The 15,454-nt window shown below is 40.0% G+C and overlaps 1 protein-coding gene across 1 annotated transcript in view; it reads right to left on the bottom strand.

Annotated features, from left to right (window-relative positions):
* The window catches only part of lig3 (ligase III, DNA, ATP-dependent), an 18,568-nt gene extending 3,114 nt beyond the window's left edge, over positions 1-15,454 (bottom strand). Inside the window, exons 1-20 of the mRNA XM_056396975.1 lie at positions 15,361-15,454; positions 13,956-14,535; positions 13,297-13,425; positions 12,193-12,411; positions 11,903-12,054; positions 11,518-11,684; positions 9,672-9,749; positions 9,411-9,579; positions 7,410-7,565; positions 6,240-6,371; positions 6,019-6,098; positions 5,315-5,402; positions 5,142-5,219; positions 4,772-4,895; positions 3,586-3,728; positions 3,423-3,497; positions 2,831-2,977; positions 1,969-2,119; positions 989-1,068; positions 756-842 (exon numbers count right to left, since the gene is read on the bottom strand). Of these exons, the coding sequence (XP_056252950.1) occupies positions 756-842; positions 989-1,068; positions 1,969-2,119; positions 2,831-2,977; positions 3,423-3,497; positions 3,586-3,728; positions 4,772-4,895; positions 5,142-5,219; positions 5,315-5,402; positions 6,019-6,098; positions 6,240-6,371; positions 7,410-7,565; positions 9,411-9,579; positions 9,672-9,749; positions 11,518-11,684; positions 11,903-12,054; positions 12,193-12,411; positions 13,297-13,425; positions 13,956-14,508 (2,808 nt within the window). The 5' untranslated portion in view covers positions 14,509-14,535; positions 15,361-15,454. The remainder of the gene's footprint in view (positions 1-755; positions 843-988; positions 1,069-1,968; positions 2,120-2,830; positions 2,978-3,422; positions 3,498-3,585; positions 3,729-4,771; positions 4,896-5,141; positions 5,220-5,314; positions 5,403-6,018; positions 6,099-6,239; positions 6,372-7,409; positions 7,566-9,410; positions 9,580-9,671; positions 9,750-11,517; positions 11,685-11,902; positions 12,055-12,192; positions 12,412-13,296; positions 13,426-13,955; positions 14,536-15,360) is intronic.

The following is a 15,454-nucleotide window of genomic DNA, read 5'->3' as shown; positions in this document are numbered from 1 at the left end:
GAGTGAATTTCAGGCTTCAGCTAGCGATGCGAGCCGCCATGGCTGCAACAGGCTTGGCACTTACAGATAGTGAAAAGGTGAAAAGAGCTGCGTGGCTCACAGACCAGATGGACACACAAACACACATGCAGTCTAGAACTGAGCAGCAGCAGCTGCATGTGGACAACAGAGATTCTGGGTTTTGTCAGTTTGCACAACACACTTGAATGGAAAAGGGAGCATGAAGAGGTTGGTTTGAATGAAGAAGCAGAGTCTTGTTACAAAACAACAGGTGTTTGTGTCTCTTGTTGTCCATAGACAATCTGGTCGCCAATCGGCACAAGCCTAGCTGCAGCTAAGTAGATTAACTGAATATTTTTGGTCTATAAATGTTTACATTTAAAACTACTCACTCAAGTGTTTGAAAATACCAACTATCAGAAACATTAAGTATTCAAATTATAATGATGTGGAATTGTAAGACAGTGGAACCCATTCTTCACATGAATGAAGATGCAGCTGCCAGAATATTTGGGGCTTTAAGTCAATTATTTAATTATGAAATTTATGAACTAATCAGCTAAACTACAGAGTCCACTGACTGTCAACACTGTGGTGTATGTATTTAAAAATAGCCATTAAGATAAAAAACATTATACCCCACAAACAGCAGAAAATTTTTTACATCAAATTCTTTAGCTTTTTCCTCTGTAGTGTTTTTATAAAGCACCGTGACAGTTTCAGTATAAATGAAGTGAGACCTGCTGTTGACCAACCTTGTCATTCCTTGGCTGCAGCAGTTGAGAAGTTGCCTTCGTTTTGTTTTGTTGTCCGTTGCTGTGAACACTTTCGCTCTTCTTCACCTGGTGGTAAACGGACAACGGTCACTTCAGCTATTGTTGCATGGATTTTAGCCCGTGCAGCTCAAGTCCACTGTTTCCCCACTGTCTCACAGAATTGAATGTAAAATTGAAAGTGTGCATCTGTCGTGTGAACATGCTGTCAGTACCTTCTTGGGAGCGGGTGCTTCTGAGGCTGGAGTGCGAGGCTGGGATTTCACCGCCTTTGGTTTGGGCGGCGTGCTGTTGCCTGTAAATTGAGTGTATGTTACTGATGGTATCTCGTATAAGGTGGCATTGCAGCATTACACAACACCGGGCTCTGAATGCTGAGTCGACCAACACATCTCTGTCTGTGTTACAGGTCAAATTTAAGTTTCCAAATGAACCCCATTCCGCTGTACAATAAACACCATGCATTCCATTTCTGAAGCTGTCTTTTAAAAGGCGTGTAAATGATGATGACATTGACATTGCTGTGGGTGAAGGCGAAGATGTGTCCGCATGAGTTGAAAATGTTTCAACTTGAGCAACAAAATTGGTGCTTGTCCCAAGGCTTTGACTCCACTTCATGAATATAAAGTGACAGGGGAAAAAAAGTGCTTTGAAGGAAAATAACAGAATAGGAGTATCCAGTGTTACATTATGTACCACAGCTAACATCTGGGCTGTAACGGGGCGAATAAACATGGACTGCAGAAACACTCCAGAGGCCAAATTTCAGCAAATAATGAGGTGAAAATTTGCAATGGTTTTGTTTAATTGATTGTTTTGAGAAAATGTTCGAGTAAAAACTTTTGCTTCTTCCAGCTTATCAAATGTAAAGATTTGCTGCTTTTCTTTGTTCAAACCTTCATACGGTTTTAAACAATTGAAGCAATTTCAAAATGTCATCTCAGACTCTCACTTCACTGACACTGCACCGGTAAAAAGTTTAATGAAGAAAATATTCAGCAGTTTAAATGATACTGAGAATAATTGTCAGTTGCAGTGCCTGAACACCCTTCAACAGTAAGGATCCTGCCTTATTATAAACATGGGCTGTAGCATCAAACCGTTGCATAAGCATCATTTTATACTATGAAAATAGCACGAAAGCAGTAAAACTATGGTGTCACTAAGTTGTCACTTACGTTGCTATTGTACTTACTGGCTTTCTTGGGAGGGGCGCCTCGCTGGGACGAGGGCGACGGCGAGTTTCCTCCGCTGTCCCCTCCTGATGAGCCCTTGTCATCGTTGGATGTAGACGGTCCAGCTGTCACTTTAAAGTCACAGTTCTCCTTTGATATGCGATACAGCTCCTGAGCAGATTGATGAAATGACAACATGGACTTCAGCCAAGAGATGTAATGTTTCGTGTCACCAGAGATTGAAGGCCTGTGTTGGACTCAAATAATTTAGCGCAGACATGTTTTACTGCCGCAGCCAATATTTCAGCTCATTTGTCAGTGTTTGGTGGATGACTCTGACTGCAAATTTGGGCCTCGTCCTCCTCTGCATTTAAATCATACTTAACTCAGGTAGTCCCATGGGGGCTTTGTTCAACAGTGGCCTTATTTATTACTATTTACTACTCCCATCTCCTATATCACTTGGCCTCCCCTTCCTCGCCCATATTCCATCATATATTACAATAGAGATGGAAAGTAATTAGCAACAACCCCAGGGCATGCACTTCAGGCATTCAGTATCAAATGAGCAACTGATTCCTACAGCATTATTTGTGACTGGGATCTCATTAAAAATCTAATCATTATGTGACAATGCTTAATTATTTCCTATAGTGCCATAAATTAGCTGCTTTTACAATCATTCATTGTCACATCGTTGTCCTTGAATTGGTATTAAATGGGGGGAAAAAAAGGATGCAAAAAGTTAGATTTTCAACCCAACTCAACTATCAACACACTCCACTCTTTCTTTAAGCACTAAGGGAGAGCTATACATTATTAACACCACTGCACAATCAGACTATGGCATGTACACTTGAATCAAAGCAGGAGATATCCTACTTTAAGCTGGTGCAAGTTGGTGGCACTCTTCCAGTCCTTGTCATCACGGATGCGTGTCATGCGGGGAAAGCGGATAGAGATGCCATCGGCTGTGTGCATTTCTGATTTGGAGAACTCGGCGCCTGTGATCTCCCAGACAGGTGCTTGCTGCAGCAGGTGAGAAATAAATGACAAGGTAAATATATGACTGCTTTTACCTTTTTAGATGGAACAAAAAGACCAAAAAAAAAAAAAAGCCTTGATAATTACTATTTATGGAAAGAAATTTGTGGAATTCATTACTGGTTCTCAATGTATTTTCAAACCTCAAGCCAGGAAAGGTCATTTCAATCAAACGTTTTAAGTCTCTGAAGTTTCAAGTATTTTCATTAAATAAGCAGGTTGGAAAGACTTCCCAGCTCTACAGCGTGGGCGGTCATTATCTCGATATGTCGGAGTAATTTATTTGTATACGTTCCTGCTGAAGACACATGCAAGAGATGCTTTTAACTGATCGGTTCATTTAAAGGTCTACAGTAGCCAGATATACAGCTGGGCTGAGCGTGAACAGGTCCACTGGGAAATACAAACGCGCTGAATAATGAAATCTCACCTCAGGATCACGGATAATGAAATCTGGATAATAGTTCTTGATGATTTTCAACCAGCCTGGGATTTTGCTTGGTTCCTACACACAAACACACGAAAGATTCATTTTCAGTTTTATTACATCAGCTCCATATTCCAGGCAGGCCTCTAAGTGGATCCTCTCTGACCTTGCTGATTTTGATCACATCCAGCTCCTTCTGGAGCCTGGCCAGGGTGGCGTCATCGTAGCCTCCAGAGCACTTGGTGACTGTGCACCATTTCTTTGAGTCCGGGTCGTAACAGCCCATTAGGAAACTGGACATGATGCCCCCTGGTGGGTAGAAGAACACACCTTTATATTAGGAAGGGAATTTAGAAAAGTGCTGCCTCTGAGACTTCCGACCCACTTAACAGTCCCCTCCACGGGCGTTGAATACACACGCCTACAGTGTATAATTTCACTTGACTTTCCAAAACTGGCCTATTCAGACTCACTTATGGAGGTCTATTTTTCCAGCTGCTGCTTGCTGCTTGCTACTTCCCACTTCCGTCCTACAGTGTGTTATGACAAGTGTTTTCATCTGATTTATTGTCTCTGCTCCATTAGATTGTCTTCACACTGCATGAGCTGTCTTTATTAGCCCTGTTTTGGAGATGTGTACCTTTTTGTTTTTGCATTTGTTATGCCTCCATTGTGTTACATGCTCATTACCCAGCCTCCTCAAAGGCTCCCATATCTTGTCTGTCTGTTTGCTTTACCTAATGACAGCTTATCCTTGTGCATGTTGTGTCTATTTGAGCTCACAATGGAATAGAGTTAATAGAGATGTGTTGTTGTTAATTTCCTGTCTAAGTACAGTTGTATGCAAAAGTCTGGGAAGCCCTGGGCAAATTACATATTTCTGTGTACATACATAAACCAAACTAACTGGGGTTAATGTTGTGGCTGATCAGTACACACACATTTTCGTTTTTATGTTGAAGATCTGACTTAGGGTCATACAGACTATTTAAACCCACGGTAAATCCTCTCATACCAAATCCTAATGTATTGTTTAATAAAAAGCCTGTTCATATAATTAACAAAACACATTAAATATCAATTTTGCTGAAACTTGAACACTGTTCGCAAAACGGTCCCTCTGATCATTAAAAGAATTTTCATATCATTAAAAATTAATAGTAATGGTAAAACTGTCTTGGTTAGCTAATTTGGGAGTACCCAGAGTCACGCCCCTCACCTTTGGCTGAACATAGGAGAAAAAAAAAAGGGACACTAAAACTGTCAGAACAAGTAAGATAAAGCGTCAAGGCTACAAGTCCCCCGCATAAAGAAATTAATACACTGTAGTAGATGGTTAGGGCTTTACAGACCGTTTGAGCCTTTTCCATAGAAGGCCCCCAGCACCACCAGATCAGCCGTGTCTGCCATCGCGCCTTCGTTCAAATAGTCCTTCTTCACCTTCAGCCAGTGGCGCTTTCCTGGTTCATAGGTGCCCTGAGACACAGATATAAACCTCAATCATCAGTATAAATCGTGTTTTAGCACTGCAACAGATGTGAAGTATAACATGTTTTAGTTGGAAAAAAACAAAAAAAAACAAACTGATGAATATGTTAAATAAATATTATTCATGATTGACAATTTTCTGGTTATTTTCAGTACAAAAAGTTAGTAAGAGATCCACTGCGAGGACAGATAATCTTACATTAGACCCATATTATCATCACAAAAGCAACTCACCTTTATGTCTTTTAGCACCAGGCCTTCAAGTCCCTCTCTGATGACACGAGTTATCATATCAGCCAGGTCTCCCGCCCTCTGACACGCACACAACAGAACATAGTATGAGCTGCTATCCTTGCGGCACTGAGCTATTGCCGACGTGTGCATACAGCAGAAAGAGTTGTACTTACAGTGACATGCTTCATCTCTGAGAACAGGATCCTGTTGGTAACTTCCACCATGTTGTCATGTAGGAACTTCCTGCGTTCACGCAGCGGCCTGGAGAATATGATGCCAGTGAATAAATGTAAGACAGCTTGTTATATGTTATATCTAAATACAAGACGCTGGGAAATGTCTCTCTAAAAATAAAAACAAGACTGAAAAAATACTAAATTTAATGTTAAAGGGCTTTAAATTTTGTCCTTATATACAAACTAATAAAACATTCAAGTTTGGGTAAGATAGCTGCTTCTTCTTAGATTAAGTTAGAGAGATATATATTTACACAAATATACCAGAGAGACTTGTTCTCAGTTTTTTCCATTAATCTAATCTTAGTCCTACCTAAACAAACACTGAAACTATATAAATCACAAGTAGAACTACCAAACCCACAAGGAAAATTCCCTTTAAATAAACAGAGGCTAAAATAAAAATGAGATCTCGACGTAAAACCAATATCAAAACACTATATAAATAACACGGAGCGTTAAACACACACACGAACGGTAAAGCACAAGGACAGAGCAAAGTGTTTGTGTATGTTTGGACAAGCATCTTACCAATGACGTTGAAAAGTGCATGCCTGCGTCATTCCCATCAGGGGTTATTCTTTGTACACTGGAATTCAAAGATGCTTTTATTTTCAATAGCTGGAGTGAAAACACATTACCTCTCCATGAGACTCACGCCATTGAAGTAGATACAGTCGAAAACAAAAAGGCACACTTTGGCATCTTGAAACGCTGCTTTCTGAAAGGAGAGGAGAGGAAAGTGTGACATGTGACAAGAGTGACTGATCAAAAAAAACAAGCTGCGTGACAAAATTCATGCTGTCTGGGAAAACAAAAAAAAACAAAAAACAAAAGTACAAATTGGCTTTGGTGTTCCCACCTTGTGTACACCCAGGGTCCCAAAAGGCAGGGGTTTACTGGTCTTTGTGTCAATTAGGAGGACTTCAGCATCCAATATCATACTGTGGCCGCCGGGAAAAGCCTGAGGGATGTAGTCTTTGAAATGGGCCACCTGAAACATCAACATGGACACACACTGGGCTTAGGCACTGAGTAAAAAGAGGAAGCGCTTGAAACATCTATTACAGCATGACTTAAGAGATCGGCACCAACAAAAGATTTTAATAGGCATCACACACACACACGCACTTGGTCTTCCTCATTTGGGCTCGTCTTCTCTATCCACCTTCATTATACTTTGTGGTGGATGATCTAAACAGTTTTCTGGTGTTATCATTTATTTATATATATATATATATATATATATACAGTATGTATGTAATTTCTAATATACTAACATTCACATAAATTGCCTAATTACAGGGGCTGAGGCTGCATAATCTGTCAGTTGGCCTATGGGAGCGCGGGCACGGCAGTCACACAGGGAAACATGTCTATAGCCCTTCAGGATAGAGGGCTTCATTCTCTGTTTTCTGTTTTCCTGTCCTACATCATGCAATTTTTACACAATAAAACATACATAGTTTAGAGGGCGACACCTGGGCCATACTTTAACAGAAACCACAGAGTAAAGCTGTTCAGAAACTGGAAAGCAAAAGCTTGGAAAAACAGACTAGTTCTATCATTGACAAAATTGTGCAAATAGAGAGCAAAAAAAATAAGCAGAGAAGCCTACATAAGCATTCAGTGAGTTGAGGCACGTGACTTGTTCACATCCACATGTATAAAAGCTCTCCTGCTTTTTTCCTGGTGCTGTGTTCTGTACTGAAGTTTACTGAAGTTCATAGTGGCTGTGGGTGATGTATTGTGTGCACAGCAGCAACCTCTAGTGGTTTAAAAGGGCTAATGAACATGATGTCGAGCTATTTATTCCTGCATGTTTAAGGCCTCATAGAGAGAAAGCAAACACTGGAAAAGCAACGCTGTGGGAAATGTCTGAATTTCACACTAGGATAATACCTTTAAGCTGCTAATCCTGCAGGGGCAAACCTGAGGTCATTTTATTCTGACTGTTCATACATTGACCGTGCAGCTGTGTGTTTACATTCGTGCGGTATGCGCGTGTCTGCGAGTGTGTGATAAGACTAACTTTGTGCGGTAACACCGGCTTGAGGCTGCGGCTGAAGTAGCTGAAGTTGTCTCCGTTCTTATGGACCTGCACTCGTTCTCCATCGTACTTGATCTCAGAGTACATCCCGTTGGGACATTTCTTCATGGCGTACTCTATGGATTTACACGCTTCTGCCTGAAATCACACAAAAAAACAATCAGTCACAAAGCTCTCAGCAGGTAAGCAATTTCTTATGGCTACTTCTTCATTAAAAGTTTGCTCTGGTTGGTCCAGTGGCAGAAATGTGCTCATCTTTCAGGTGCAGGTAAAGGATAATCCTGATAGATTCATTCTGAAATGTGTTGTAATGCTTTCGGCTATCATTCCTACAGCTAATAGCAATGCACTCACCACAGTTTTCCTGCGCAGTAAAGGATTATTAATGACATTTCTGCTGTACTCACATGCACTTTTTATTCATATCTCAACTGGCTGAGCTGTTTGTTTGTTTACAACCTGTCTGATCATGAGACTTCCTGTGTTTTAACCCGTCTGACATCACTGTAGAGGCGTTATCATCTTCCCACGTCTAAGAAATGACTAATTAGAACAGTGTTTTTATAACTGATAGAAATGATGGTCAAAACCACAAAAATACAGCCCACTTGCTGCATCTAGGCGTTGGTTTTACATGCAGGAAAGAGCAGTGATGAGAGTGAAAGCCAGCAAGCCGTGCTTTACTCTTTCCCACTTTACCATTGTGTGGTACCATGTGTTTGTGTCATTCACAAAAACATCATTTATCCCCTTCAGTGTGATACCAGTATGCAGTCAGGTAATATTGCACTATTACACTAATTGACTGTGACTCTGCTGGCAATGTGACTGCATGTTCACCTGCTGCTCTATGTGCACTAATTGCATTTCAGAGCACACCATCAAAATAAATCACACTTAATTTTGTGTGTCTCTCTCTCTCTCTCTCTTGCTAATGTGTCGACTGGATGTAACAGAAAGTGATGCAGCATTTTATCTTCTGCGAACCGATGTGAAGGGGAGAATGAAGTAAGGAGTGAAAACGCTAAAGTTCTGAGCCCGTGGGAAGCTAGGAGCTGGACCGTGTTATTCATTTGTAAACTAAAATGTGACGGAGCCGCAGTGAGTTTCAATTTACTTTCATACTGTGTAATTAAAAGTCTGCTGTGTAATGTGAAATTTAATGGTCTGTAGGTTTTTTGGAAAACCTTTTAAATCATGTTGAATTAATATTTGCATTTGCAGAAGGGGAGTCAGTATAACCATGTGTTTACAGTGCAGAGTTATCTATAAGGTCCAGCTGCTGCCTGTTTGTTTGGTTGGAGCCATCAGCTGGAAATGACTTTGAACATCGTATGCTCTGTAGCACGTGGAGTTTTCACCTAATGTAGAGGAAACTCATTCAATCCTTTGACAAGCCAATCACAGGCAGAGACTCAGGTTCATGGTTAGATAGACTTTCAGCCCCTCCTCTAGTGCTGAATGTATGTTTGCTTTGTTTGGACCAAATGTATGGTCATCCTAACCTTAACTGAACAAAAGTAGAATTACTGAAAAAGGAACAGTTGACCTTCTGAACTGATAGAAAGCACAAAGTATAAAATCCTACTTGAAGCCTTTGAGCGAGAACTCTAACAGTGCCAATGATGTTAAGACAGATTCAACAATTATTGTCTTTTATTTGAAATCTATTCCTAATTTCCTTATTAATTTCCCTGATAGCCCACATACCTTGCCCTAAAGCAAAACTGGATGATTACAGTATTGTAATCAGTATGGGTCCACAGCTGGAAACATGATATATAACGATTTAGCAATTAAATTAGGTCATTGCTCGGAGGTCCCATCGTGTTCATTTGATTCATTTAACATACATCTCAGATATGTCGTTAAACAGTAGTTGTCAAAACAAGAAATGTAAAAGATGAAAGATGAAGATAAGACAGTGAACTGTTGAGAACAGGAGTGCAAGGACGTTTTTCGCATTTCAGTGTTGATACTCACCAACATGGGCTGAACGGGGGTCATGAGAGAGGCCTCCACAGTGAGGAGCTTCCTGGGCCCTGAACCATTGGACGCCTCCTGCTGATTCCTCAACACTCGCTCAATCACATCACCCAGATTACGCGAGGCTTTGAAGGCATCATAAGCGTTTGGATCCACAGCATCCAAGCTGCATGAAAGGGCAATAAAAAAAAATTTACTCACAAGGCCTGAAAGAACACGGTGTTTATTAACTTTCGTGCACAAGACAAAGACACTTACACGTGTTTTGCTCCGGAGTTCATCTTCAAGTCATGCTTAATAAGTCGAATGATGCATTTCAGGTCATTACTGGTGCATCTGTGATGAGCAGAGAATGCAGATTATCACTGGGGTAAAAATTGTGAAGTGCTGGAGTATTTCAGCGTTTTATGAAGCATAAATGTAAACATTTACGACCAGAAAGGGTTTAAATATACAATAGTTGGATTACATTACATCAACTGTAAATAATTCAGAAAGAACCTGCTTCATTTCAGCCATGAAGACTATTGTTTAAGACATTTAATTCAGTACAGCACAAAATAATGTTTCTGTCTATTTACAAGCAACATGCAATTTCGGACAAATAAACACAGTCCTGCTGTGGTGTCTGAGCTGTGGAGGGTAGAATGTCAAATAGAGACGTGTGTGTGTGTGTGTGCGTGTGTGTGTGTGTGTGTGTGTGTGTGTTACACATGCCTGAGGCAAACAATCTTAAAAGACAAGAACACTGCAAAACCAACAAATGCTAACAATAAAAATCTAGGACAAGCTAAACATGTGGAAACAAATAATTGCATCATTTACAAATACTGTGAAATGAAAACACCAAATCTGTCTCTCTGGCTTTTACACAGTGGTGGAGTGAACCGTTTACTGTTTACTGCAATAGTACTGCAATAAACCCTTCTTCATGAAGGTCATAATGTTCAGATTTTATTAACATTGAGGTGTTTGTTCAACTTTATGATAATTTTGGAGTGCGTAGTTTGTGGTGCTGTTGAACTGTATTGCATTACACAGATGTGCTTCTCTTAGTTTGTCCACTCGATCAATGAGGGTAGGCTAAATAACAGACACACATCTCTGTATAACACAGGTCACTTACAGGATCAATGTGTGGAATTCAGGGGAATCTATTGCCAGAAATGGAATATAATATTCATAATCATGTTTTCATTAGTGTAAAATCACCTTTAAGTCTCTGTAGTGAACGATTGTTTTATGTGTCAACAGTTAAAGTTATTTCTAATTTCAGCCACATGAATGATTGTGTTGCTGTTAGATGCATTAAAGTGGCGATCTCGAAGATTTTCATTTAAATAAATGTCTGTTAAGTCACTATGTAATCGCTGAAAAACACAATGGTGACAACAGTGATGGAGCCTGCGGCCAACTGAAGAAAGTATTGCGATATTTATATATTAGCAGTACAACAAACTAGGAATTTCCAGGAAGAAATGATGTATTAAGTTGCTGCTAATGCAAACTGATCATTTCCTGCTGCTGCAGCTTCACATTAAAAGTATTTTACATGAGTTGACTTTGACATGAAGTAGTCACAGGAAATGCAGTGAACCAGTGAGCAGTGGTTCATCAAAAATGCATCTACAAAACAAGCCAGGGGTCATTTTTGGATTTTTGTGACGGCAGATCAGTTTGAAATATTAATAGAGCAAGGAGTAATGGAACAAGGGGCAGCCACAGTGAGTTGATGAGGAGCTGCAGGCGACAGGCTGCACACCTCCAACCGTGTGCAGCATAAAATCAGATCACGGTTGCCCCACAGAGTGATGGAAAAAAGGCCAATTATTTCCTGACTTCTTTATTAAAATGACAATAGTTTCTTTTGTGGCCCCAAGAATTCTCTGCCCTGTAGTATTAAACTGCATTTGCTGATACCACCAGTAACTACAGGTGTCGTCACAGCAACTAGGACTGAAATCTTTGAGGTTGCCACTTTAAAGAGTCTTAAACTGTTTTAATAGAGCAGGTCTGCAGGGTTTATTATTTTTATGAATGAAAGTATCTGTGTTACTTTACTATCCAGCCTAATTAATTTGGAAATGATGATATACTGTATTACTTTTTGGCAATATCCTCCAGCTCGGTCTGCTGCTCATCCTCCTTGGTCAGCTGGGCGAGGCGGGTCAGGGATGCGTCCACTTCCTGGATGGTCAGCAGGCTCTTGGCAGCTGGAGGAAATGCTTTGCTCTCATCGAAGAACATCCTCACTGTCTCAGATACATCACCCTTAAAAACAAAGAGACCAACTGTATTTTTCAAGTGTCATTTTTGATTATTTTCCCATTATTTTTACTGCACAATGTCGGGGACTATAATTAGCCCAGAAAGAAATCCACTGGGATTGTTTTTATTAGTCCAAAGGTATTTGAATTATCTAATATTCAAGCTATGTGCTATACTTTTGAATATTCACAAAGCACAAGAGTTCGTGTGTGATCACAGACCTGCTCCAGATCGCGCACCATGTCATCCTGGTCGCATCTGAATATGCGACTGAAGAGTTTTACGATCTGCTTGTCATTGAGGTTGTAGACACTTTTTACAACGCCCGGCAACAGCAGTTTCACTGTCAGGTAAAGATCTCCATGGAACTTATCTAGGATAGCAACAAAGAACATTTAAGAACAACATTATGTCATAGAAATCCTGACCTTCGATTTTGTCAGATGTTGTCGTGCTAAATAAAGAATATGTATAAAAAATTTTTTTTAAAAACTAACAAAATAACACCAACCTCCACCTGAGCCTTTCTTGAGATACTTCTCAATAATTTGTGTCTTGACATTGTAGCTGTTGTTTTCTGCCACCATGGCACAAAGCTTGCGAAACTCTCTGAAGAGGCAGTCCTTGTGCTGGGGGTCACAGAGCTGGGTGGACAGGGGGCTGCCTTGGCTGGCTTTGGCAGGGGAAGGGGTTGATGGTCCTGAGCTGCTGGAGGTGCCGGCCTTCGCAGCTGGACAGGACAGTGTAGAGGAAGAGTACAAGTGAAGAGAACAAATTTGGCAAAGCGAGTCCTTCAGTTGGATACACAGTGGAGGAAAGACAGCTTAATGATCATTAGTATGTTTCAGTCGTCTTCACTGATCACTTTTAAGGGTATAATACAATAATTTGGTTTAATTTGGACCAATTGGGCAACATTATCAAGTGTGAATAAATCCGTTGGTGAGCAGCAGCCTTCATGGTCAAAGAATTTAACAGATAAAATCACTCAGAGTTCAATCTATCATAGCAAATGAAGACCATTCTGTCTTTGAGAAATCCAACATCTTCCCCTCTGGTCAGAGATACAAGCTTCCAGAAATTAGTTGCAACCGGTTCAAGTTTTTATTTATCCCATGTGCAATAAATGCCCTTAATTTCAATCCATCATATAGCTTAATCACATGAACTTACTGTGACTGATGTTTTTATGCTATCTTGCTATGAAAATATAAAGTTTATTGCTTTTATTTTATTGCTATGAATGTCCTCTTGTGGCATAATAAAAGATCTGAACTGAACTGACCTGCATCTACACGTTTGGCTTCACATTTTTGGTCTTTCTGTCTGTTTCTCAGCATTAAAAAGTTAGTTCATTAAGGCAATTTCATATGGTTCTGTGGTGTGGTGTATTCAGGGCCCAGTCCCCCATGACAGAATAAACAGAGAGAAGTGGCACACATGTTTCTGACCCTTGGTGTTCAAGATGTTGGTTTTCTCAGAATTGAATAATCATTCACTTTCATATCATGTTCTTTGGATCCATTACTTTAGTTGTAACAGTGAGCAGCTTTTTGTATCGTGTCTTCTTTTTACAGTACAAATAAACTACTTGGCCTTGGATGTCTTATCTTACCAGTGAAGCCTGAAAACTTGCGTGGAGCGTTGACGGACGGGTCAGCGGGAGGAGCCATCAGCTGGCCAGTGGTGTTCATCTTGGCCTGCACCTTCTTCTTCGGACTTGCATTGACCTTGGCCATCAGGTCTACAAGACGAGACCAATGACTTGAGACACCATATCTTACCCATTTTCAATACACATGGTTTTAACAAGAACAAAGATGAATGTTTTGAGTTTCTGAATGTCACATACATCTATGCCTAGATATACATAACACTTAGATTCACATTTGCATTAATCAGCCTGTGCGGTCGAACTGTGCAATACTGAAAGGTATAGTTCAGTAGACAGAAAAGTTAGTTTCTACACTGTATTGCAGCCTCTGGCCAGTTTCACTGATTACTGTCTTTCCAAAAGTGTAATAGTCACTGTCTTTCTTAATGTGTAATAATGTATTGGTGATATTAACATGTAAAACCTTCCTTTTTATGTGCTACACGTGAGTTCCCAGTAAGTGTTAGCACTGCCTAGAATACACAATAATAGATTATGCACATACAAAAGAAAAAAAAATCAACAACAATTTTATCAGATGTTAAGTACTGAACATTATGAAGAGATAAGGCTTTTGAATATTATAAAAAAAAGTAATTTTGGGTGTGTGTCTGTTGTACCTGAAACGTGTTTATTAATGAGGTCCTTGTCTTCATCCTGCAGCTCCTCCCAGCCCTCCAGGTCTGTGATGTCCTCAATCTTCTTCGTGGTGGCTCTCGCCCTTTCCAGCTTCTCAAAAATACACTTCATGTGATACCACTCTTTCATCTCTCCTGCAGACTCACTGAAAGGGTTTGGCACAATCTTCCCTATACGCACTATGCCCTTCTGGATTTTGTCCTTGCATTTCTTACAACCTGCAGTACCACGTTTGGCGTATTCCACAATGAACCTCTGTTCTGCCATATCTGGCTCGTTGGAGAAATACTGATGCAGGGAAAGCCAGGGAGAACACTTTTGGAGGAAGCTGTGTTTATGGGATACTGAGGAAAAATTACAGATTTCCCTGGGAAAATTAAACACATAAATGGGTGAAGGTTGATGTTCAAAACATAAAGAGACAGGAGAGGATCTACACACTTTGAAGAGTTGCTGACACCCGACAAGTGTTCTAAGAGTTTGTAGTCCTGCGCAGACAATCCTGGGAGCTAAAAAAATAAGAGATCTCTGCATCCAGTTGTGATGGCGGGTACATACAACCTTAAAAAAAGCAAAGAGACATAAGGGTTAAAGAGTTAATTCATTTTTGTTCTGTATAAACGTTGCCTTAACATATCAACGATAACTAAAACTACCTTCACTGACTCAGCTTAGTGTATTTCCCTTATTGTTATCATCATGATGATTAAGTGTGTGCCACATTTAAACATTCATTTCAGTGCAAAGTTTTATACAGCTCCAGTTAAGCAGAAGCTTCCCAATACATATTAAAGGACCAAAGTATGCCCCAGCAACTGAACCTAAATTTATTTCTTGATTCACAAAGGGTCCAGATCATCTTGACCCTCAGTTGGGGAAATTTCTTCATTTATCTATGTGTTTAATCAAACATTTTGATAAGAATAAGTTGCATTCACATTCTCAAGAATGCCATTTGACAGTGCTGGTGTATAACTATGTTAATTACCACTGGATTACATGCACCACCACCATGTTTTACATCACTAATTTGTTATCAAAAGGTGGTGGGGCTAAACACACAAAGTGCTCATGTGTCTCTTCAACATTTTAACAACAAATTTAACTTCATCGTTTACCTTGACTGAATGTTTGAAGAATGCCTATGTGTTTACAGTTATAAAGGTCTGGTTATATCATTTTAAACGTTAACGTTAGGTGCACAAGATACGTGTAAGTTTGATGACACGAAGGCAAATTGTTAAGCTAACTAGTTGATTAGCTTTAGCCATACTCCTTCTGTTACACATACAAACGGCTAGCCTAGCCAGCTAAACGATTTCACAGCAACTATCAAATACAAGTGAACATGTTGAAATTATATCTTTGCATATTTTGCTACTGTACCTTGAAGAATCTTAGTAAAATATGTTAACACGTTTTAAATCTCTACTCCCCCTTCGCATTGTTGTTAGACAACAGCTTGAGTGTCAAGTTAAAT

Source organism: Seriola aureovittata, chromosome 15, assembly GCF_021018895.1.
Source record: "Seriola aureovittata isolate HTS-2021-v1 ecotype China chromosome 15, ASM2101889v1, whole genome shotgun sequence".
NCBI classification, from domain to species: domain Eukaryota; kingdom Metazoa; phylum Chordata; class Actinopteri; order Carangiformes; family Carangidae; genus Seriola; species Seriola aureovittata.
The sequence above is the reverse complement of the archived record's forward strand: the minus strand, read 5'-3'. Positions and strand labels throughout refer to the sequence as shown.